Source organism: Chanos chanos, chromosome 1 (assembly GCF_902362185.1).
Source record: "Chanos chanos chromosome 1, fChaCha1.1, whole genome shotgun sequence".
Lineage (NCBI taxonomy): Eukaryota > Metazoa > Chordata > Actinopteri > Gonorynchiformes > Chanidae > Chanos > Chanos chanos.
Window position 1 is genome coordinate 8,027,465 of NC_044495.1, and position 25,035 is coordinate 8,052,499.

At 40.4% G+C, this 25,035-nt stretch overlaps 2 protein-coding genes across 2 annotated transcripts in view; one reads left to right on the plus strand and one right to left on the minus strand.

The window, feature by feature from the left end:
• Positions 1 to 6,697: 6,697 nt before the first annotated feature.
• On the minus strand, positions 6,698 to 11,343 carry tfb2m (transcription factor B2, mitochondrial). Its single transcript, XM_030778189.1, has 9 exons — positions 11,240 to 11,343; positions 10,033 to 10,502; positions 9,768 to 9,859; positions 9,508 to 9,661; positions 9,193 to 9,341; positions 8,559 to 8,648; positions 8,181 to 8,243; positions 7,899 to 8,047; positions 6,698 to 7,551 (listed from the first exon to the last, which is right to left on the minus strand). The coding sequence occupies exons 2-9, from the start codon at positions 10,475 to 10,477 to the stop codon at positions 7,362 to 7,364; spliced, it is 1,332 nt and encodes a 443-aa protein (XP_030634049.1). The 5' UTR covers positions 10,478 to 10,502; positions 11,240 to 11,343; the 3' UTR covers positions 6,698 to 7,361.
• A 392-nt stretch (positions 11,344 to 11,735) lies between these two features.
• smyd3 (SET and MYND domain containing 3) overlaps positions 11,736 to 25,035 on the plus strand; it is a 133,415-nt gene continuing 120,115 nt past the window's right edge. Inside the window, exon 1 of the mRNA XM_030787132.1 lies at positions 11,736 to 11,896. Coding sequence (XP_030642992.1) covers positions 11,736 to 11,896 — 161 coding nt within the window. The remainder of the gene's footprint in view (positions 11,897 to 25,035) is intronic.

A 25,035-nucleotide genomic window follows, 5' to 3' on the forward strand; every position in this document is an offset into this window, starting at 1 on the left:
CCTGCCTGGAAGCTGGAAGAGAACAAAGGACTCTTATTTGTGGCCGGTAGACTGATATAAATATGCAGTCAGCCCTCCGTACCCGCGGGCGGGGGATTGGTTCCAGGACCTCCCGTGGATACCAAAACCTGCGGATGCTCAAGTCCCTTACATAAAATGGCATATATTATTTTGCATATAACCTATGCACCTCCTCCCATACACTTTAAATCATTTCTACGTATAATACCTAATACAGTGTAAATGCTGTGTAAATAGTTGTTATACTATATTGTCTGGGAGTAAAGACAAGAAAAAAAAGTCTGTATATATTCAGTAGGCCTACAGATGCAACCATTATAGGCCTAACCACATATTAAATGTCACCAACAACGTAACATTTTCTTTCTTTTAAAACTTACAGACTGCTTTCGTTTTCGACCTGAGAGAGAAATACATAGAATAAAACACAGAATATTAAAAACAGAAGTACATGTAGAAAATACAATTATAAATAGAGAAAATCTAGATTCATGCAGCGAAGGAACGAGATGCGAGGTGAGCAATACTCAAACAGCGAGTGCTGGAGAGAGACTGAGGATCTGTGAGATGACTGGAGAGAGACTGAGGATCTGTGGAATGACTGGAGGCTACAGCAGGGTAAGCCCACACATCACTTCATTCACGTGGATTCAGCGTAGTGCTCGGCATAGTGCTCAAACTTAAGTATTGCTTTTTGGAACTTTCTGGAATTTTTCTTGCTTTTTTTTTCTTTTTTCGATTCACGGTCGGTTGAATCCGCGGATACAGAACGATACAGATGGCCGACTGTATGTGACTACCACACTCAATGAGCAGTAGCATTCTTCTGTTACGGATAACTGGGTTATGTCATCATGGGGTGTATACTTCTTAACAGTCCTTTAGTTAGAAGTCAATATATGACAAAATGACTCTGAACAGAACTATGAACTGTGAACACTGAGCAGAGGAATATCCTCTCATGTCTAGGTTTTGATTTAAGTATGTTGTGCCAAAGATCAAGGAAACCAAACTGTATCTCGTGTTCTCAGCCAATTGAGAGATTCCAGGAGATCAACAAAACCACTTTCATCTAAAGTGCAATAGAGTAACACACCGCTTTGGGCTCAGTCGGCTAGCAGTTCTGTCCTGTCCCTGACGCGAACAGCAGGTGAGCCAATCACGTCACAGCATGTCCCCTTCATAATCTTCGCCCTGCTGCACGAACGTCTTCGCTCTCTGAACCGGTCTGACTGCTTTCGAGTCCAACGTATTAATATCAGATGCGTCCTTCAAAGAAGAAGGAAATCCCAAGGTTTTATTGCTTACTCAAACTCTTATTAAAAACCTTTCGGATGGCTGAAGAAAAATATTTGTTTCTAGGGCATTCACCTTACACTACTCACCTCTGAACTATGTCAAGACAAAGGCTTTGAAACAAACTGCTTATTAAAAAGTAATAAAGTTCACCCTGACATGTCATAAGCTGGTAGAGCAGTGAGAGTCACTGAGATGAAGCTCACTGGAAACATAAAGGTCACGCAGCTGAGAAACCAGGACATTAGTCCTGGCGAAAATAAGAGAGACGGGTTCTTCTATTCGCTGATGTGTTGTAATTGTGCTCGGCCGATGGGCAGCTCAGTTTCTCTCTCTCTCTCTCTCGCTCTCTCTTCCTCGTTCTCTCTGGATGCACGCTAGCTATTTCCCTTTAAAGTACCAGTCACTTCCTCTCGGTCTAGCGTTTCTCACTGGCATTAACCCATTCTGCCACTTCTGACTGGACAGGAGATTCTGAGATTTACTCTCTGATACTGTCTGTATTATTCTCTGCACTCTCCTACGAACTGTGCGTATTTGTGTGTGTTTTGTCAGTGTTTGGCTTTCTATGGTTAGTCTTCCCCGAAGGACGTCTTCCAGGATAGACCCCTAAGGGTTTGGTCGACAACACTCCCAAATTGTTTCTCGTAGTGCGGCTTACGCAATCTCTCTCAGTTAATTACAGGTGATAACCCAGCGCGGAGCTGTTGTTTTTCTCTCAGATGTATGGAAAATCTGTCCTACTACCTGTTCCCGCAGGACGGTTGGACCAGTAATGAAGCATTTGATGTCTGATTCTCTTTGTAGGACAGCAGAGACTAAAATAAGAATGTTTAAATGCTTATAAATTAATCTTAGAGAATGAGCTTTGACTTGTGAAGAATGAAGTGGGCTACTGTACCCTGACGCTGTGTTACTGTGATTTATAGACTGACAGCATGGATATGAAACATCCATATACTTCAGAGAATTCTCTTCATATACTGGAGCAATGATGTTGGTTAAGGGGAAAAAAAAAAAAAAGTATTTAAGTTTTAATTGCCTGTGATGCAACTCAAAGTGATAAAACTCCTACATCCAATCCCAACACTACCAAGAACAATAACAATCACCCAGTAACCTTTATTTTTTTAACCATACTTTTTTGCCCTCACATAAGATTTACTTGAGTCCAACTCAGTGCAAGTACAGTGTAAATCAGGCAGCTGACTGTAAAGTGTTTCTGAGGAAAGATTTACAAACAAACACAGCCTCATTCTTTTTCGTGTTGTGACTGTTTGGAAAGTATGTTTGAAATGTTACTCGTGAAATATGAACTGGTGGAGGCGTCAGACTGAAATATGGGCGAAATCCAAGGTGCTAATCCTCGCTCGTGGCGAGAGTCTTATTCCATTATTTCAGGACCAGTGATTGTCTGGCAGAGGTTTGCTTGTTTCTCTCTGCATCCAGGGATGTCTCACTGGGGTCAACACCCTCCATAGCAAGGTTTACAACAGAGGCTAACAAAACTCCGACTAAGTCCAAACAAACGGTGATTACTTAGCAACGAGGTTTAGCAATACCGTTTTCCAGTGTGGAAAAGACAAAAGCAAAGCAAAAACGGCGATAAGGTGACATGATGAATGGAGGGAATGGGAGGAATGTAGGATGAATAGAAAAAGGAGGACAAGAAAAAAAAAAAAAACCCACAGAAAAACATAGGTGTTTTTATAGCCAAGCATTGAGTCAATGCTGCACCCTCTCCAATATAAAACTGAAGAAAACCATTATTGTAACTGATCTGTGATAAATTAAAAAAAACAAAAAAAAAAAAAAACAAAAAAAAAAAAACACAAAAACTCACTATGATCCTTCTGAAGTGTTGAGTCAGAAAGAGAACGTTGAAGTCACAAACACATCAAAAGTCTTTGTAACTCTCTAATGAATCACGAAAGGGAGAGTGAATGGATTTGTAGTGTGAACCACCAGGGGATGATGATAATACACAGAACAGGCCTGACAGTCTGGACCCTGAGACCGGGTCCCTCCTGCTCCCTTCATAAATATTAAAAGATATCAACAAAGACAGAGCTACTACATTAAAGTAGGTCATTCCTCTGTTCTTGCCAGGCAGTGCACTAAGGGAGGAGAAGGGTTAAGCAGAGAGGAGTGGAGAGACCACAGCAGCTTCACAGATAATGACAGTACGGAAAGGAAAGAGGCTACGCTAAGATTTACCGAGCTACTTTCCTGAATTAACTCCCTATGTTTCAACACACACACACACACACACAAACTCACTCACACACGTGGAGCCCCACACCCACAAAGCGTGATCCTGAAAAACAAGCACAACTGGAAGAGATTCAGAACAGACAGTCTGAATTTACCCTGAACAACCGTAAGCTTCATTTAGTGTAAAAGCCCGAGTTAACAGCACAACAGTTCACACATATTCATCTCATCAAGATTAAATAAAACTCTGCTTTATTAAGAGCGTCGGTTTTATTTATTTATTTATATATATATATATATATAAACACAGGTCCTTTTGTTTATAGAGTAGAGCAAGTCAGGGGTGCTGTTCTACTTGTATCAGTGACTGACCATGTCTTCATAATGCACAGCTGAGGCTTTCCTTCACTTGCATATGTGGCCAGACAGTGCAGCAGACTGAATGTAATGATATTCATTGAATCTGCAGTGGCTACAGACAGCATGGTTTTGGAAGAGTTGACTGTGCCCAGATTTACGTGACTCTATGCTCTCGCGAGAGGAGACTAAGCTCTCTTTTTCAGTTGTTTTTTGGCTATTTATTTTTCGACTTATCGTATCTGAACACTTCTATGCGTTCCATGGTGTTTCTGTTTCCATATTTTATTAAAAAAAAAAAAAAAGAGAGAGATCCTCACAAAGAAATAAGAGAAACAATAAAGATGTCACAGCTCATCTGTATGATGTTGTCCAATAAGACGTTTAAAATATGAATGATAATTCAGAAATAGCCCTGACAGCACTTCCACAAGGAAATGAAACATTCAGCTTTTCTGTACATAGCTAATCTCCAGTTGTGGCAGCTCTTGCACAAAAACAGAGTATCAAAAGGTGTCGTAGACTTGAAGGAAATATTTTTGATACTTTAAAGACGTTTATAAAGTACATGTATGAACTTTCTATGAGGAAGAACATGTTTGTATTTTAAGAGGCGCCACATTGGTGGACCATTTGATGGTAATAACTGCCTTTGGTGACTCATTTTGTTTTAAATTGACTCCTATCTGAAACCTTGCCATCTGGTAATGGGTTATCTGTCAAGCTCAAATGGGAAAGATTTTGTTTGAACTGCACTGAATTAAAATTCACATTGTGCCATTTAGTTTCAAACATAAAATCCACTCAGTAGGACAAGACCAATTTGTATCAAATTCAAACTAAAAGAAAAAATTTGGAGCAGATAGAGTACAACCCTGCTCTCATGAGAACGAAAACAAATGCACAAAAGCATGAACGGTCTGAAAGATCAAGGTGAAAAATCTGTTGTCTACACATCACACACAGACGTCATCTCTCGTTACCTCTGCTGTTTTACTACCTGGGAATAGCCAATCTTCATTAACTATTACTCAACACTGGAGATTCAGCAGCTGGTCACATTAACTGTGACACATGATTAAACAAACACCAGCTAGCCCATATGCGCTACATTTATTTTGAGCAATTAATTATTTACCTCTATCTCTGTACTGCCACTGTCCGATAGGACAAGAAACGTTACTTTCTATCACATTTATAACATCACTGATCTAGCCTAGATAAGCAGTAGAGCGTCTTTTTACAGTTTATGCTTAGCAACACGAACACTCACCTGCATAACAAAAAGCGCACTTAAAACAAAATCAGAAGTACATGAATCAGCAATTGGTAACTGATGTTCTCAAATACCTGTCCACAACTGGATGGTTTTTATACTTTATACTTATACTGAGGTACTGTTTTGACAACTCAAAATGTCAGACCACATATTTAAACCGGTTAACCTTTACATTTGTTACGCAATGAGATCACACACATTTCTGTGGGGAACAAGGTGAACAATATCGCACAGTGTATGACTAAGACAAACTTTGAATGCAGAATAAGGAACATCTGGCTTCCGATAAGTTTGGAACAACAGTTATTGCTGAAACGATGAATTACCACGACACATTATACGACGACTTAGGCCTGTAATAAACTGATTACAGTCTGATTTTTTAAGCCCAACGCTCTGCGAACTATGTGCTGAGACCTTACTCAGTATCCACTGAAGATATTATCAAATGGTGATGCCGACGTGTATTACATAATGTCAGTGTGTTGGATTTTGCAGGCTGTTTTTCAGTAGGCTTAGCTCCCAGCATCACGGAGAATTAACGTTAGTCGTTGTTTATACTGATGCTCACTGCGTCCAGCCTTACAGCAAACATCACTGAGACAACAATTCCAGCTCTACCGTCACTGTGCCCTGCACTAATGTTAGCTAGCAAGCTAACTAACGTTCCTGTGCCTTCGTGTCTATTTCTCTTATTTTACGTCCACACAACCTATCAGGATAATTGAAAACATGAGCACTACCGATCAAGCACTGAACCTGAATGACTGGCGACAAATGTTGATAACACGTTGCTGACACCAATATTATTAGAAATCAAGGTGCCGTGTAAATTACGGCACTGACTGACCTGTCATCTTCACAGTAAATGACGGTGGCTAACGAACAAGCTACGTTTAACATCACGGACACTAGCTTACGTTTGGTCTCGAAACAGGTATTTCTGTTAAATGTTCCTAGAATTCTCTTCTGCTTCAGTCAAGGTGTATAATAAATTGGTACTTACGATTCAATCAATTTAGTAGGCTATATACCAGTGGAGAGCGTTAGGGAAGCGGCAGACATGCGTTCGCTCACTTGCTGAATTTTTTGTATGTCCCTGCAGGTCTGTGCATCTCTTCCCCTATCCGGGCATTTCACTGTGTTCCAAAGGATACGGGCTTTTGATGCCATCTTGCGGGTGAGCAAGCTTTGTGCATATTGTTGAGCTGGTCAACACTAGTTTATTCAAATAAATAAATAAATATTCAGTACATTTCTTATTGTTACTTTTGCTTAAAAACAAAACGAACAGAAAACATCGCCCTAAATTGAAAACCATAGTTACACCATATACACACGTCATTATTAAAAGCGATGCATAGAAGCAACACACTCGGAAGATTTTGACGTTATTTTATTGGAATTTTAATGTCATTCACTGTCAGAAATGTATAAATAAATGAAAACAAATACGGTTTTACAAAATACTTGAAAAGAAAGAATATAATTCTCTTAAAGAGTTAAGAATTTTAAATTATTATACATTATGATACTGTGTGTTTTCCCACATTAACTTTTAATGGAGGATGATGCACTTCACCTTATTATTTTTGGTTGTTTTAAGAACTTTATGAATATTTCATCAGCTATTATGAAATAAACAAGCGTTATCATGCAGTGAGCATAGGGACGATAAATCGGTCTGTCATATTTTCTTGTAAAAATAAAGGATGAGCCAACATATTTAGTTTTTTCAGCCTCTGTACGCTTTACACTGTTGTGTCTTAGGGTTGGTGTTCACATAAAGCTCATATGTACCACATAATCACTTATGAAAAGTTATAACAGACAAAGATTACACGAGGCAATTCACAGCAAGACATGAATGAACCCAAAAGCCTATCAGTTTACGGTGTTATATGTTATGCTACTTCAACAGTGTACAACTTGTAGATTTTTTGTATTTATGACTCCAATCTGACATTGCGTCGGTGCTTTAAGGGCCCCACATCTGTCCAAACAGTGTAACTAGACAAAGGCTGTTTGACAAAGCTACACATTTGCCCCTTTGCTGCTATACGTGGCCGGCCCTCCCGATGTCAGAGATCCATAAAACATTCAGATGCTGCTCACAGCCTTACTGTCTGTCTCCTCAACATGTCATAGTGACCAGTGTGCTCAGTCTGAAGCTTATGATAGCGAGGTAGCATTATTATACACAGCCTGTGTTCTTGGTGTTCTCCAGAATCTCCTCGTATAGCCAGCTCTGAGTGAACTGCTCAGACTGCTCCATCAGCTCGAAAAGACGCTTGTATTCGTCCGGGTGCACGTCGCCCGTCACAACATCTTCATAAAGACCCATCTTAGACATCAGGTCTCTGCCACTTCCAGGACACCACGAACTGTCAATCACAAAGGACAACAGTCAAGACCAAAAGGTTAATACCAAAACAGTATTTAACAGTATTCTTCTTGTAGAAATGTTTCCTCAGTACATTTTTGCACGCCTTGTCAGTACCTTAAGCTGTGTTATGTGTTTTCATTTTCTTTTATCACAGAATCAGGTCAATAAAGTACATAATGATGACAAATTAAACAGAGTGTTGGTGTATGATGCAGTAAACATTATGCAGGTTCACAAAGCTTGTTAATTCCTTAGACCAATGCAGTTAGAAGATGATGACAGTGTACTGACAAATTACAGGACAGGAGCCTGTTGTGTGATTACTGTTGGTCAGCATCTGCTTACTTGAGCCTGTCAACCAGCCTGGCTTTTCTCTTGGCAAGGCACTGCTTAATCATCATCACCAGTGTGCCACCGTTGCTAGGAGTCAGGGCAGAGGAGAAAAAATCCTCACGAGGGGTTATTCGGACCAAGCAAAGGTGGTCGTTTGGTATCTGAGGAGGTGGGGGAAAAAAAAAAAAAAAAAAGAGAAGGTATTGATTATTGGACGAAGTGTTCAGTGGCTGAACACATGGTATGGGTCAGGATAAAATGAATGCAAAAGAAAAAAAAAAAAAATTCACTCACGCTGCTCCTTGGGACTGCCATTCCACCATTTTTTGATGTGGTAACAAAGGATGACCATGGCTCCTAACGATTCAAGAAAAAAAAGTTGTTTTTTTTTTTTTTACTTAACAGATTCTATGTTAAATTCAAAAGGCTTAAAAACCGTCAGCGCTATCCAGCCAATAAAAACATTCAGATCTTCCTCAGGTCGACCTTTAGAATCAGTGAATGCTGACGTGAATGCTGCTGAAAGACTCGTTGTCATTTTGGTGGTGATGCATGAAGCTTAAGAATCAGTACTGCTAGCGTGAACTCCCCCAAGCATATCACACTTGAGCAGATACAGAAAAATGGCAAGATGATCACCCCCCCTCCCCCCCGGGTCTTACTCCATCTCACCTTATGAAGCAGCTCGATGTCACAGGCCATCTGCCAGAGAGCTCCCAGGGCCTGGTAGTTTCTATAATCCCCTGGTTTGGCCATGATTTTCTGTCAGAGAACAATGAAAGCGATCATGCCAAAGAGTATTTCAGTGAGACAAAAAGAACATACAACTTATAATGCATCAACATTTACATAAATCAGCTTGTCTGTTTATTTAGTTTTATTCATTACAGTTCTGGATTACATGTGGCTCGCGACTATCTACGTTAGGTCTACAAAAATATCTGTTTTTTTACATAATAAACAGGTATGCATATATGCATATTTTAAAGACAGAATTACAGTTGTACCAACAACATGATCAGAATGTAACAGTTGAGGAATTTTTAGGATTTATTTTGAAATAAACAAAAGCAAGAGAGGTGGGCATGAATAATTAAGATGATTACTTCAAACAGTGCTGAACCTGAGTTTCAATTTTTTTTCTTTTTTGATAATGTACAATAATTTTGTCTGTGGTTCGATTTACAGTCCCAAAACTTACCACTTCAATCATTGTACTGTACTAATGATTTGTACAGAGATAGAAAAAAACAAAACAAAACCAAACCAAAAAAAACAACAAAAAAAAAAAAACAGTCTGACTTACTGTGTATTCTTTCTCACTGATGAACATGATGAGTTCCACGCGGCCATAGCGGAAGACGGACTGACGCTCATACAGGGCATAGGTCAGTTTCCACAGCATACTCCTCTCATTTCTCTGAGAGAAGATCCCAACCACCTTCACAGGAACATCTGCTCATACACAGAAACACAGACACACACAACTGCTTTACACCCTACAGTTACAATGTCCCCACACAGAGTTTACTAACAAATAACGTGCCTATACGATTTACATGACTAAACTGCTGCATTTAAAAATGTCCCGCTCTCGTTCGTTAGTGCTTTTGGTACTCACCAGCGCTCCAGGGAACCTCTGAGATACCAAGGTCAGAAAAGAGTTTCTCTGAATACATGGCTGGTGGTTTCATGCTGCCCTGGCCAATGGGGTCCAACTTGAAGAAGTCACAATGCACTACCTCAAACTGCCCATCCAGCTTGCTTTCCAGTGCCTTTAAAATATGAAGGAAGTGACATAAATACCATAAGACATAAATCTTAAATTGTTCCCAGCATGTAGGCTTTATTTAAAGTGTGATTGCAGAAGGCTGGATATACCTGTAGGTCGGCTAGGAAGGATTTGTCGCTTTCTAATGCCACCAGTCTCTGTGCACCACAGTTCAGCAGAGTACGTGTTAACACCCCTGGGCCTATATGAACAAATTTGACCAATGCATCAAAAACAGATTCTGCAGATTATATCTGGAAAACACATGCATATGAGCTTATTTTCACTAGATGGTTAAAGAGTACAACATTATCAAGACAGATTATCAAGACTGATTAGAATTCAACACAGCACTTTCAAGCTGGGGTTGGTTACCTGGGTTACACTCAAAAATAACAGCTTTTCCATCTTCAAGGTCTGGTGCTAGGTGGTCGGCTACTACTCTGGCCAGAGCGGGCTCGACGATAAAACGCCTAAGACTCCTGCATGTTAGCGCTTTGCGTGTATTCTCCACTACCTCACCCAGATCAAGGAGGTCGTAACGGCAAAGCGGTCGGCACTGGCCCTGCAAAGACACAGCAACCGCAGAGAGGTTTCTCTGAGGGAGACCCAGGGAGGGTGACGTCCGTTCGGTTTTGCCAGTTTGCGCTGGTGCCTTTCTGGAACCGGATGAGAGTGAGTCCAAGGAATACGATCGCGTTGAGGTAAATATAGTCCTGGAGCTACATACAGCTTGTGTTAATAACGGTCTGGCCTGTCTCTGGCCACACACTGTCCTTAATGCTAGCACAAAGAAACTGCATCCACCACACGTTGCCATGGCTGGTAGCTGGAAACGAGCGTTCCTAATAACATAAATAAGAGAAATAAAATTAAAAATCAAATTCATAGGCATTTCACGATGACAACCTAACCTCACGATGACAACCTAACCTTAACCTAACCTCAACTATCGTGCATAAAAAAAAAGCAATTACGTGAATAAATGTGCTCCTCGTTTCCTCTGTCGTTGAACGTATCCGACTTTTGAGGTACAAACGTGACATGAGTACATTCACCGTGACGGAAAACGTACACAGGTGGCTGCAGTACAACTAGAACACAGCATGCCACAGCTACTTTATTTACCGTACACGTGACGCTATTTAAACGTGACACCTTGTGCGTCTGCATGTTTTAAATGTTTTGATGGCGACGCGGAAGTCATATGTAATCAAAAAACAAACTTCATTAAAACCCAAAGACGGATAAAGTTTGCCTGGTAAAATGTCAGATTCGTCCTACGATAACTAGTGTACACAACGTAACGTTAACGACGTACAACCATGAAGTTGTCGCTCGCTTGCAAAATGAATTCTCGACATGAACAAATCCAGTTGTCAAATAAAATAAGCACGTATTTACGTCCGTATACATATTTGCCAGGTTTGCAATATCGTAAAGGTACTGTAGCAAATATCTGAATCAGTTCCTGGCCCAAATCGCACATCTACACATGCTAACAAACTATCTCGACACAAAAAATAGAACATGATGGAACGATAAGAAAGCGCGAATTTTGAGTCGTGTAATCTCAACATACCTTTAAATTATTTTGAGTTACTTAAGTCAGCCGCTCATTAACAGTTAGCTGTCTGTTTGAAGCTCGTGCATCTTCCTCAGCGTGTGACATTGAACACGCGTGTTATTGACCCTATCGTTAATTTTGCAATTCGGCTCCCTAGCAGCACGCAATGTACGTCATTATGGAGCGACTCATGGTTTCATGGAGAAGACCAGTTTGGAATCAGGAGTGCTTCATATTTGCGCATTCAAGACCCTCCTACGAAACACACTAATCTCTTTTAAATGTTCCTCAGTGTCTTCGTTTTCTTGTAGATTATACATTTTTTCTTACATTATAACCGTGTTAGCAATACCGTCTGACATACATCTTTCAATTTTATTTCCACTGACCCAAAGTGTTTTATGCACAGTGTAGCGCAACTTTGAGTAGCTTGAATAGTTTTTTAGCTAGCTGCCATGGTAAAGTTGTTAGCCTCTCCCTCAGCACATGAGTGCCCATCATAGGTGACAGGATGGGTTCCAAATTCGAGCGGTTCACTAGCGAGGGTAAAGGGAATGGTTTGAGGGCTGTTGTCAAAATCAAGTGTGGCGAGCTTATTTACACTGGCGAGCCTTATGCTTTCTGTATATCCAAGGACTTCTTGAAATCAACTTGTCAAAATTGTTTAACGAGGTAAGCTGAATCTTCTTAACAGTCGCGTACTAATATTTACAAGAGACCCGTCGGTGTGAAAGTTCAAAAATGCTACTCAACTGCCCGAAAACACAGTTATCTCAAGATTCATTTTCACACTTACGTGGAGCAGTCGTTGCCTGCTCTCCATCATCCTCCTGATATTTCCTTTTTTACGGCTCATTCAGTACTGGAATAACGTACTGTATTTTTGTGCTGCAGCACGGCCCGAATTGGTCAATAACATTTAATGAATGTATCCTCTGTTAACTTAGTAAGTCCAGAGACTGTTGTACTGTGTGTTGTGGCGCATATACAACACATAATTTCTGTAAGAGGAGTAAGGCAAATCTGATTTATGGACACTAGGGGGTGCTCATGGTCTGCTTTTCTTTGGAGAGTAGCAGGGTTTCCTTGCTCTGTGTTTCAAACTTAGCATTAATAAAAAGCAAGTTTATGACCAGGTAGTCATGACTGAGTGAGCGTTCATTGTTTTATATTGTATGCCCAACACATTTTCAGATACCACAAAGCCAATGAGCATAGAGTGTTGTCAAGCAAAATGTGTTCATTTTTGTTGCGTGATAAAATACTGAAAGCAACGACACAGCATACAGTACCTACTCATTGTAAATTAGATCTTATTATGACTTGAATTACAATTTTATGGCAGTTCTGTGCTGATGTCTTCAGCAGTCCTTTTTCGTACAATTTGAGATGGATTCGGATATCGTGTGGGCTGTCAGTGGTGCTTCTTTTAACTGTCATCTTTATGTCTGTTACATATCAACCCCATTGTGATCTGACTCCATCTTAACACAATTCATGAGCATACATTCAAAACCTGCTTGCTTTTTCTCCATGGCATAAAAGGACAAGAAGATCAACTGATTGTCGTAAACACACGAGGGAAGGGAAGTGGTCTAGAATAACACTGTAAAGTGGACCAGTGTTTGGGAAAGAAATGTGCTGACTTCAGGCATATGATGGCAGTAGCAGCTTACATCTCAGATCCCAAGATCACAATAGTGTGTGTGTGTGTGTGTGTATGTGTTTGTGTGTTCATCCATGTTTGCATCCGTGTGTGTGTGTGTATGTATTTGTGTGTGCATCCATGTGTGCATCCGGGTGTGTGTATGTGTGTCTGTCTATGCACAAAACTGTTTTTACCTAACCATTATTATTATTACTTTTTTCATTTCTAAGTGCTTACGGCATCTCAGGTGCTGTGTGACCTCTGTTAAACAAGAAAGACTTCAGAAGGCTCTGTGTTGCCTTTGCCAGCCAGCATTCCTGCTTAATTTTCCCCTCACATGTGGCCAAGCCGACAGGTCCCTGCTGGGAACAGCCAGGGCACTGTAAGAATTAACATTCTCCACAGATAACAAATAGCACAGTCAGACTATGGGAGAAAAAAGGCTTCTGATGACTTACTCAAATGGAAATGGAAAATATCTGTATTGTCTGTTTATCTCCAGAGGCGACACATGTTGTGATTTGCATTATTTTTTGTATTTAGGTAAAACTACAAAAAATTCATTGCACTGTAGATGTCTGTGTTAAAAAAACTGTTCTGTATAAACCTCTTGTCTGTCTGTCTGTCTATCTAGCTAGCTATCTAGCTAGCTGTCTGTCTGTCTGGCTGGCTGGCTGGCTGGCTGTCTGTCTACCAAACAAAACTGAAACGGTGTGGTCCCCATGTGAGCTGTGTGAGTGCATGATCCAGTGGACCTGATTTGCATTTTGGACAAGCCTGAAACATTTTTGACTTGGACCTTTGCCTCATTACATTCTTCACATGCAAAGGCTGTCGAGTAGGCAAGGGTAATGACTAAAACGAAGCATTAATTGTTCTAAAAGGCCAAAAGTCACAATAGGAAAAATCTCCCAGGAGTGAAACATTAGAATGTAAATCACCCTCTAACACTCACCGGCCATCTCAGGGAACCGGTGGCAGATCCGTGGGTGACATGCAGGGTCTACAGCGAGGTGGAACAAAATGTAAAATTGCTTGTCCTCGCCCTCATTATCTGCATATTATTATTCCTAATAAGAACTGTGAAGCTCTCGAATTTTTTTGCAGTTCATTTTAGGGAGGAAGATTGGGTGACACCGACACTAAAACGTGTTAATAAGGAGGTCATAAGAACTTAATATATCAGACAAAGCCTCATTTCTCTTCATTAGCAACTGAAAGCCCATATAACCTGAGACGTGGCATCTGTGTGTGTGATAAAGCAGGCCGGTTCTGACAGACTGTAGTGTGATTTGTCAGGCAGATTTGACATTATGAGGGAACTGTTTGGGAGCTGATTCGTGGTCTGTGGGACAGTGCATTCTGAGGTATCTGTTACATGTTATGACAGGTAGGATGGTATGTCATGACACAGACACCGTGTCATAGTGAACGTGAGCAGTCAAGAAATGCTGAGAATTACTTAGGCTTTCTGCTTAAGCATGTTTATGCTCTGGCTTTTGCCTGTGTGATATCCCCTTTCTGATGCGGTATCTCTAAGATTGTGTTTCTTGGTAGTACACATCAGGGTTGTCAGTTCATGAATGAATGGATTCACCATTTCCATCGATTCAGTTCCGCAGTTGGAACTGCATGAATTTAACTTTGCAGGGAGTGAACACACTTTTGTTCTGCGCATGAATGCATGATTCATTTGGGGTTTTTTTTTTTGTTGTTTTTTGTGTTTCAATATGAAAAACAGAAAATGGCTTGCTTCTTTAACTGTGGAGAGTGTTCCATTAGAAAAGAAGAACTGTTTTTGTACTTTTGATCAGTTCTTACAACCAGAGGACAGTGTAATGGAAACCAAATAACGGGACTTTTCATGTACCAGTTTTCAAACTGCAAAGCTAACCCAGAACTTCATTACCTCTGACTTGTATGTATTTGGATAAAAGTTCATATCCTCTACATCTGCCACCTGTCTTTTTTTAACTCGGACCTGATTTGAATTTTTTTTTTTAAATATATCATTAGCAGGTGTTTGAGAAAGACTCTCAAATATGCACTGTCTATATCTGAACAGTTTTTTCTGACTTTTCTGATGTCATGATTTCATAATTTTCTTGGTTTCGCTTCTAATATCTACTATCTCCAATTACCTGGGGTTATTTTCCACAGACCATTCATAATACTGTGCTGCATTTCGGAATTGTGCCGTATTTTGTATAGCCTAATTCTGTTGGAAACTCATAGGTCTAATTGAGCTTTGTGCAAACCTTACTCCTCTTGAGGAAAATTGAGTTCAAGAATTTTTAAATTAAATTTTGGTTTCCTGTTACTCCAGTTCTGCATTCTCGAGACTGCTGTCAGTTCCCAGTTGAAACACACTCTGTTCTCCGTTCAGTTCAAAACAGACCTCCACCCCAGTAGACGCACCCCAACTGGTGTGCCCACAGGCAGAAATTACAATAAACTATGAAACAAGTTGCTTGGTGCGTTTCACACCTAAAGGAAAACCGATGACCCATCACAAAGAATGCAGTTTACGGTCGGTCACTGCGAGAACAGCCCGTGGCATAGTTCAGTCATTAATGGTATTATGTATTGCCGTTAGTTTCTTGTGTAACGTTGTGGAAATGTTTACATTACGCTTCCACATCCGCGAGGCTCATATCAAAGCCACTGTGGCGAGCTCGTTCTTCAGTTTATAACTACATAAATATGAGGCCAGTGGTGCTCACATGAAACAGTGTTTACAATGGACAATCCAGCTGATATGCAAATGGTTTAAGCTACACTGAGTTTTATTATTACACAACCTCTCGTCCCTTATTTATTTTTCATCTGTTTAATTTGTTGTGGTCGCGGTTTAAATAAACAGTCATATTTTCTCGCCTGGAAGAAACTGGCTTGTTTGTTAATGGGAAATGGCAGGGTGTGTGTGGCGTATAGCGTGTGCTAAAAACATTGTGTTTCATTGCTGAACCACGCTTAACAGTACACAGTTTAGTTCACCACTGAACCTTCTTCAGCTAGCCAGCAATTACTAAAAGGCTATGAATATGATTTCATCTTTTTTGACATTTCCTGCTCATTAAGCAGAACTCTGGGTTTTAATTGGTAGGTTCGTAGCTGTTGATATGTCGAGGGCATAGATGGCATTTAATTCATACACTTTCAATATTTTAATTTTTGACTGTATATTCATATTTTCCGATTATACATACCATTTTTTCCTCTCTGTAAATATATAGAGATAGAGTTAGATGATTTGCTGTGAGTGGTATATGGCTCGTTTTCCGTAATGAGATTCGCATTCGTAGCAGATGCGCCGCAATTTAATTCCGACTCGCTTTTCATGCCCTCTCTCTCTACATCGTGATGCTTGCTGACAGTTTATTAAATCTTCTAAAACTCTGCCTCTCAGAGTGCCTCTAGTGATCCGTGAAGCCGATGTTTACTGAGAACGAGCACAATAAGGCCGGGCACGGAACAGCTGCTCCTGTGTCTAACCTCCTTTTTTTTTTTTTTTTTTTTTTTTTATGAGAGTGCCGTGTTTTATAAGATTGGCCATGTTCACTGAACGACTGATACTGAATGAAGTCCATGGGCAGTATATTTTCCGAATTGATTCTCTTGTCCTCGAATGTAGAAAGTTTCCACTCTTGAGGGTGTGAAAAAACACCACTTTGACTTAGTTGTGTGTTTATCGAGTTTTGAAAGGACGCATGTAAGTAATTTAACTATGAACTGTAAGTAGGCCTTCAGTATACTGAAACAACGGAAACCTTCTGTGAGCTTTCAGAAACTCTTAGTCTGGCTTCAGTGCGTTAAGTATTTCTTCCTGACACATATTTCACACCACATTCTTTCATTTACAGGTATTTGGTTCTGCTCCCTGTCTTTAGGGTGAATCCACCCATCCTAAACTCGACTGTAGCGGAATTGAATTTACATGTTTGCCTTCCAGTATTTCACACAGAATCCGAGGATTCGACACAGGAGCAGCCGCTTGAGTTTGTCATATATATGGTGCTTTGAAACAGCTCTGACTGAACAGCAAAGCAGTAGCCATCCTCATAGAATCCCGTTCTGAAAACATGCAGTTTGTGTCACTGTTTACACCGAATGTTTTTTTTTTATTCGTCTTATGAGAAAGGTCATATGTCAGAAACATTAAAAAAAAAAAGGGATTCAATGTAGCTTAAGTAGATGTTTCTGTCGATATTTCTCTTGACTGATGCTCTCTGTTGAAACGGAGCACGAATGGAACGGTATGGGACAGACTGGAAAATAGTTGTTAGAAACTTCCTTAACAGATGAATCACTCATTCTTTTTCTTTCATCTGGCAGAAATGTGAGTGGGACATGTTTTTCAGAGGGCCTTTTTTTGGACACATGACTGTTGAGCGAGAGAGAGAGAGAGAGAGAAACCCATGAGAGAGAGAGAGAGAAACCCATGAATTCATTATGTGTGTTGGGTGTTGGACCGAGCCTGAAAATGGCTGTCGCACTGCTGTGAATATTATCCTGTTGTTGCTTGCAAGACGAGGTCGACTACACCCTCCGCGCTAGCCTCGGTTAAACCTCTCCTCTCCCCCTGCCGAAATATTAGCTGCCATCTGCTTTCTTGTCGTTTGGCAGAGTAGCAAGGTTGTTCATCATATTACAGGTATTCTGTTTTCCTGCCTCCCTTTCAAAAGCTTTTCCAAGTGTGGCCTTGTGAAGTGGATCTTTCCACTTCAGCATTGTCACAGAGAGAGAGACAGATTGCTCCCGACTGAAGACACAGGCCCGGCAACCTGCTGATAACCTGGACGAATATAAGAAGACTGGATGCTTGGTCTCACTTGGGAGTCTGCTATGGAGGAAGAGAAAATGAATGGAAACACAATCCACAATTTGAACATTAATAAAGTGCTCAGGAGAGCACTTTTCCCGATCCCATGCTGGGTTTTGTGGGAAGATGTTTGTTCAATCACAGTGCCTTAAGAATTCCTTTTTACAATATGTGTGTAAAAGGAGCACAGCTTGCTTTATAAAGGTATTTGAATCTTTCTTGCGTCTCCTTAGGGTTCAGGGGCATTATTATAGCAGAGACATGATTTACATCGAATGGTCTCACAAATAGGTCTAGTTGTATTATTTTTTAGGTTTTTTTTTTTTTTTTTTGCTTTTTGTTTTTGTTTATTTGTTTGTTTTTATGTCTCATTTCTTCTCATTTTAAGGCAGATGTTGTGCTTACTCTCCGTGGTCTTGTTAGTTCTGATCACGTGGAAAAGGACTGCAGGCTTTAAGCATTTGTTAAGTTAAACATTTCTACAAAACTGACCCTAAAAAGAGGAGCAATGTGAAAACACAACCATCTCTGCTGCTTAACACACAGGTGCATTTTCTTCAGCGTTTTCGTTCATTATCTTTATCAGATCAAGATTCCACAGATGATCACATGCATAACAAACACACGAATATATTACGGTTTTTTACACTTCTCTGAAATCCTCGTGAGTGATTCCAAATTACTGGTGCAATTTCTTGAGAAAATCACCAACGTTTTCATTTAGTTTAATTGAATTCAGTTCGAGAGACGATGGATTAACGGAAAACATTAGGTCTCTTCTCTCTTCCATGAGTAATCACCTTCAAAAAGCATTTTTCAAACGGCTGTACGCTATTAAAATCTTTATTAAAGCGGCAGAAGACTGCGTCCATTGAGAGTTTATTACTTGACTGACAGCACCCGTGGTTCTGTGAGGTGATCTTCTTAATCAGCCATTACAGAGAGTGCTGTCAGAGCGTTAAGACGTGTGACTGCCCTGCTTGCCCTTACTCCTTTTCCAATCATATCAATTATATGATCGAGTAGTCTCATAGTGTCACCTGATTCAAAGCCACATTCATGGATTATTAAAATCCAAACAGCTTAACCGTTTTTTTTTTTCTCCCCCTTGTGCGTCATGCCGCACAGTCAACGATGTGGGTCAGTTCGCCTAGTTGAGATGTTCCTGTTATTAAATACTATTGCAGACCCCCCCCCCCCCCCCCCCTTGCACACACACACACACACACACACACACACACACACACACACACACACACACCACCACCACCACAAATACAAATTGTTGCATTCAAACATCTTCAGTAGATTGCTGCAGAACAAAAGATTCATTAGGTCTAATACTGTGTGTTACTGAGTGGTGAGAGCAATACTCCATGAATCAAAGTACGAGAGAAATAGCAATTATTCAGTGTCAGCTCGTCGAGGCTTTAGCCCAAAGTCACGGGGGAATCTCCTGATGATGATTACGCATCGCAAGAAATCCTGGTGTTATTTTGATATAATTAAGGTTTCCTTCTTTCATTTTTTAATAACAAAATTGTGCAATCACAGTAAAAGTAATGCAGTGCTTCTCCGCAGCGGCTAGCTCTCTTGGGCCTGATTTAAGAATAATGAGAACTGCACATATGGCTTGTTTTTAATGGCGGTTTCTTATGTGTTCGGATGAATATTAATTGCCGTGCTACGTCGTGGGTTACAAGGTGGCCCTTTTCGGATGATAAATATCTATAATTGAATTGGGAGCATGTGATGCAGTGGCGTGCTGAAGGAATTTTAAAGAGTGCTTCGTAGCGGCCGTCCAATGTAAACCGTTAACGCGTTGCGTTCGGTGCTTTTACCGCCGAAGAATGCGCTGTGTCTGTCAACCCCGCGTCTAGACTGTTGTAGCTTTAGTGATGAAACGTAAAGTTGATCCAGCCGGAGAAAAGTCAGATTACGGTAACTCGGTTACAGTGCGTGTATTCACTTGCCCTCAGGTTTCACGCAAGACATCTGCAGTAGGGGGTCAAAAAGTCAGTTTTAAACCTGGATCTTAGCGTAGCCAAGCTACAAGGTTACTTTCACGGCTTTCCTCTTATTTTACTCAAAATGCAATAAAATATAATAAAATAACAAACAAACTGAAAAAAGCAGCCTGTTGAAAGTTTACAACAGAGTTGTATATTGGGTTTCCTGGGCTAAGATCTGAAGGGTTTTACTCTTTAGCACTGACGTGGTTTGTAGTCTCCCAAATAAGTGCATCTCTATTTTGAGTTGAAACTGACTTTGAACTTACCCAACACTCTTAGTGATTTGGCTGTCACCGCTTTGAACGTTAAAGCCTTGCGCTGAATGATGACACGCTATGCTATTTGATACTATTAATTCCAGTCTGTAGCTAAAAAAAAAAGAAAAGAAAAAAAGATCACAGACAGACAGACTGAAGGAGACAGGTCCCTAAACTTACTCTTGGCCTAAGAGCAAGATGCAGTTATAATAGAATCCTTTTTTGTTTGTTTGAATAAGCTAGAAGGGGGCATTTAAAAGGAAATTAGGGAGACATCAAAGATGTGGGTAATTGGCTCTCTCTTGTGTTTCATGTAATATTGTTTATTTCTAATGAGCACTAATGGTTGTGGGTGGGAAATCTCAAAGAGTAGATTCAAGGGCACCTCCCCAAAGCTCGCATGGCTCTGCTCACCACAGATCAACAAAAAAACAAACCATTACCGCCGCCTCCTTTACATGGCACATAGTCCAGGGACGGATGTTTCAGCATAGATTCTCACCGGTGTGCGTGTGTGTGAATGTACCCACGTGGTGATTTTGTGGTTAGAGTTCAGACAAGGTATTGATTTTTAAGCTCAGATGACATGGTTTGGTATGGTAGGTTTCGCATGCAAATACACGTGAATGCAGACACACACACACGCACATGCACACACAGGCACATGCACATATGCATACACAGACGTACAAAACCAAAGAGCGTTATTTCTTTGATCTGAAAATAAAGGAAAAAAAGGATTCAAAGCTGTTACTTTTCAAAGAGTGTTTTAAGCCACTCAGCACCTTATCAGTAAAATTGTTGGCTGTTATCGTGCTCTCTCTCTCTCTCTCTCTCTCCCTCTCATGTGCACTTTGAGGAAATACCAGTGGTACAACATCAGAATAGTTCAGCTGAAGTAGCCTGAGGAATAGATGCAGTTTATTGAAAGAAATTCAGGACACATATTTGGAGTGCAGGTCATTGGTCACCGGTGGCTTTGAAGCTTGCCTGTGAACCTTTGTGTCAAATCCTCCATCTGCTCCTTTCAGAGGGAGTGGCACTCCTCCTGGCAAGCTTGTCTTTCATCAGTTTTTCAATGCTTGTCTGTAAACCACTCACTTTGCCTCAGGAAGACACATCAAACCCAAAGCCACATCACTAGTCTGTGAGGAAAGGACCTTTGGCGGCGAAGTGGCACTCAACCATTGTGTCATTAAGTATTCAACTGTTTACGCACTTCACTCTTTCATCAGCGTTTGGGTTTTGGTACGGCGAATCCTGGAAGAACTTTTCGGTTCTGTCCTCAGCGCAGCTCTCTGTTTTACCTGCACTTACTTTTCACGAACTTCACGAAAACGACGAAGCAAACAGCCGTTTTCGTATTCTCCCTTTGCAGCGTTATGTTAATGCATCTTACCGCAGATCAAAGGCAAATTATTCATTTCTCCTTACGCAGATAAATAAACGCAGTCAGAAATATCGATCTGATAGCACAAAAAAAAAAGAAGAGCGTGGCAGCCTGAATCATTCTTGAAGCATACAAATAAGCTACTTTAGATAAGGGCACAGAGAAAAAAAAAGATGCAATGTTTACGGAAAATATGAAATGCAGAAGCTGAAAACATTTTTTTTTTTTTTTTTTTTTTGCTGAGAGCTGTCATTTCCTTTACTCTCGACCTGATGCTTTTTAGACTTGTTTTTCCCTTTCAGTTGCTTTGTTCAAACATGAAGATGCTCAGCAGTTTTGCCTCTGGTTCTGGTTTTCCTGTAAAATGTTAAGATGACCGCTTGTCAACAAATGGCAGACAATGAAGTTATCACTCAATTTTTTTTTTTTTTCATCAGCAGCCTACGAACACACGCATAATGAACGCACAAACGATACAGACTCCATTTGGCATATATTTGTGTCACTCGTAGGATTTGTCTGAGTGTTGACCCGACGTACAAACATTTTGCAGCGTCTTTGGATATGTTTTTACCATTGTTTTACCAGTTCATTTTTTTAAAGTCTTTAAGACAAACATGTAAACAAACAAACAACAACAACAAAAAAAACAAGTCTTTTTAATGAGGGCAGTTCTCTGGTTAACAGTCAGACTAACAGGGATGTACTGACTGTGAAGACTAATGCGATGTTTAAATTCAGGTAAAGATACATTATCACAGCCTTGTGGAGAAACCTTTTCCATCGTCCTTCACTCTGCTTCATTGCACTTATGCCGTTTAACACCATTGATTTGCCCTTTTAAAACAAATGACATGTCCAGGATAACACTTGTCTGGGGTTCCCATTTGATCTTAAACCTCAGGGGGGCAAAATCGTATGTGTTCCAAGGCAGGCTTGTCTTCAGAATGAATGTTATCTAGGGGCGTAACTTTCATGTTACATCTGAGCCATACAAGTGGGGTTAACTGTCTTTTCGGTTTAATATCAAGTGAAGGCAGGCTGCTAAATCCTCGACTGTTGCAGTGGACTGCCTCATTCTCTCGCCTTATCCTCTTGGCAATTACCAACTGACACATCGAGATGGTTGAGAAGCAGAAAGCAATCTTCCCGCTAGCATGAGATCTCAACATTTTCTAAGAGGAAACAAATTGCAGGGAGGCCTCCTGTGCTTAGCCCTCCACATGCTCTTTATCTGCTGTGTGGAGGAGATCTCTCTCTCTCGCTCTCTCTCTCTCTCTCTTTCGAGGGATGAAAGAAACATGGTTCTTTATCTCCTTCCTGTCAGCTCAGATCCTTGCGGCAGGATTTGATACTTGGCAGAGGGTTTTGTGGATAAATTTCGGAATACCTCCAGATATGTGGCACGCCAGCTCAATAAAATATGAATGGGTGTTACTCTGGCCTCAGTTCATTCCACACAGGTCGCTGAATGACGTATAAAATATCATCATTCCCCTGCTGAAGTCCTGAGATATTTTGAAATAATGTTTTCTCTTTCGGCGATGCCGAAGCAAATGACCCATGATTACAGACAAATTAAGATTTTTATTTATTTATTTTTTCATTCCCTGCTGGGGTTGATGAAAACCAGGCACATATTTTGCCAACTGATAAACCCCTCCGTTGAGGGTATTGAGAAAACGCCTGAGCTGCATCAGACGGGGTGTATGTTTTTTTTTTTTTTTTCGCTCACCCCTCATCAGACTTTCCATCCTAAACCAGACTGAAATACATTATCTCAGCTGGAACATGAAGAGCTGTTAGGGGATCAAAACTTGGCCTAAAATGTGTTCAGTTATTCCTTACAGGAACCCACTTCTCTGCTAAGCACAGATGTGCAGTATTCAACTTGAACGCACTGAAATGAATTGTCTTTCTCATATTTTGAGGTGTACTGAGTTATTGCAAAGAATGAATTATTCCCACTGTATTCCCATTATATTTATAATGATATAGAGCAACTCCAAAGAGCACCCATCAAATTTCTTCCTGTCTTTAGTTCTTAAAATGTTTTAGTTTGACTTCAGGTGGCATTGCTGGTTTCTTTTGGACGTTATGTTTCTGAGGCGTTGTTCATTGGGCAGTAAAGTATATCAGCCAATCAGGTGGCAGCCATAGAGTGAAATGGCTTTAAGACAGCCATGACCATCTTTAGTCGTGGTTGATTACAAAAGAAAATCCTTGACTTTCACGGCATTTCCATAATTACCACCCCTTACAATTTTTTTTTTTCTCGGACCGTGGAGAGAATTAAAGTTTCCTTCTTGAAGATGTGCACGCCTCACGCAAGATTTATTTACTTTTTAATCAAAAGTCACAACAAATAAGTATCTTCTCCCATAATTCACTGTATCTCTCACTGTGTCATCACAAATAGGATTATACCCCGTGATGGTGATGGTAATGATTTTCTGCTTTCAAAGGTCACGCTTTGATATTGGCGCTATGAATCTATGAATATATTGAAAGAAGTTTAATAAAAAATGCATAAAATGCTTTACAGCCTCACCCCCCCCCCCCCCCCCCCCCACCCCCCAGTTCATCTACCACGATCACATTCTTGTCAACTGTCACAATAGATTCATAGCAACACCGTTATCTTCAGTTATAATTAAAGTGCTCTCTTACTTATTTCTCTGGATGCAGTTGAAATGAAACATGTGTGAGTGTGTGCAGAGGCCTTGGTATATACCTCACTGTTTCTTAAAAAATTAATTTGTGCTATAAAGTGTAGCAGACCACCAGTAGCACTGAACAAATGGATAATTAGTCAGTCCCTTCCTGCCTCCGTCTTGCCTGAGTAGGTTTCTCATTTCCAGGATTAGTGGCTATAGGGCCTTTTTTTTTCCCCTTCTTCTCTTTTCCTTCTCTCCCATTTTGTTCTGACAGGTTTGATTTGGTTTACTGCCTTCTTTAATCCTTGGACCTTGGCTAATTTGGGCTGTGTCGGAGGAAAGGCTGGTGCAAGGTACCCATTTGAACTCCTGACCTGAAGAGTTTTGGATACTGAATGAGAATGCCTATCACAAACCGGTCTAGGTCAAAGTCAATCGGATTAGGCCTTGTCTTTTGGTCCCTGTATGCTATCCGAGAGTGCCCCCACTTTGACTAACTGTATTTTAACGTCAACATAAATGTTTACACACACACATGCACGCACGCACACACACATACACATACGCAGGCACACACAGACACTATGCATCTGAATGTGCTATTTTAAATAAAACTCCAGAAACTTGTTTTTGACAGAGGATTGGAGGAGTTAGAACAGATGTTTGGATTATGTTTGTTTTTGTGTGTCTTTGTGTTTATGTGCGTGTGCGTTTGTGTGTGTGTGCGCGTACATTTGTGTGTGCATGTATCATGACCAGATGTTTTCTAACATTTGGCTTTTTGTGTGCATGGCTGAGGATAAGAACAGGGTAACAGACGTTGTCCTTATTGGTCTAAAGGCTTTTTTTATATGAGAATATACACGAGCCCTTGAGGTAAAATGTTGGAGCAAGTTGTAAAAGACAGATGTTTCAGCTCAAACCACCACTTGTGTCCATATTTGAAGAAAATGAATAGCCACATGTTTTGAAGATTACAGAACATGATGATCAACCTTCAGTTTTATGAATAATATTTGAAGTTT